This window comes from Myotis davidii, unplaced genomic scaffold (assembly GCF_000327345.1).
Source record: "Myotis davidii unplaced genomic scaffold, ASM32734v1 scaffold914, whole genome shotgun sequence".
Classification (NCBI taxonomy): Eukaryota; Metazoa; Chordata; class Mammalia; order Chiroptera; family Vespertilionidae; genus Myotis; species Myotis davidii.
This window is the reverse complement of record NW_006285484.1, coordinates 1,364,158-1,364,949: the sequence shown is the minus strand read 5'-3', so window position 1 is coordinate 1,364,949 and position 792 is coordinate 1,364,158. Positions and strand designations below refer to the sequence as shown.

Here is a 792-nt window from a genome sequence, read left to right as displayed (position 1 = left end):
TGGGCAGCCTGGCCAAGGATTCAACTTATTAAATCCTCTTTCAGCGAGAACTCTAATATTCAGCCAAAGCTTTGATTGGATAGAATAACATTTTCGCTTAAGAACCTGAAGACTAAAATATTGAATGGGAATAAGATTTCAATGCTACTGAAACCTTAACAACCAGCGGCAGCTGGAACAGAACCCTGGGCCAGGCATCAGGAAACCTGCGTTCCTGCCTGAGCCAAACTCTGTGATACTGGGCAAATCACTCACTCCGCTCCGAGGGGCTCAGGGGCCTCATCCCTCCCCAGAAATAATCTAAAGCAACGTTTCTCAATGGGACAGGAAGTGGGGGGTCGCCCCTCAGGGAACATTTGGCAGTGCCTGGAGACATTCCTGGTTGTCACAACCATGGAGGAAGATGCTGCTTCTAGTGGGTAGAGGCCAGGGATGCTGCTAAACAGCCTTCAGTGCACAAGACAGCCATCCACGGCAACGCATCATCGGGCCCCGATGTCAGCTGTGTCAGGAAGCGAAGACACCAACCCTCAGCAATCGCTAACTTCATGAAATTGCAAATTAAAATAAAGGTCAGCGTGTGTGTGCATTGCTGTGCGCAGGTTCCAGGAGAGCTACGCTCGCAGTTGAAACTCCCTTTAGGTTTGAGATGCAGTATTAAAAATGTCTTTAAACTCTTTTGGGAGACTTCTCGTGAGAGGTGGCAAAATAGTACCAAAATCAATAAGTCCAGGAGTCCCTATCCATCTGCTGGAATTGCATCATTTCCAAAATGGAGCTCTCTTGCTGCCC

The 792-nt window shown here is 48.2% G+C and overlaps 1 protein-coding gene across 1 annotated transcript in view; it reads left to right on the top strand.

Annotated features, from left to right (window-relative positions):
- The window catches only part of LOC102771691 (aldehyde oxidase 2-like), a 78,124-nt gene extending 77,701 nt beyond the window's left edge, over positions 1–423 (top strand). The window contains exon 33 of the mRNA XM_015559096.1: positions 350–423. Coding sequence (XP_015414582.1) covers positions 350–423 — 74 coding nt within the window. The remainder of the gene's footprint in view (positions 1–349) is intronic.
- Positions 424–792: the final 369 nt, after the last annotated feature.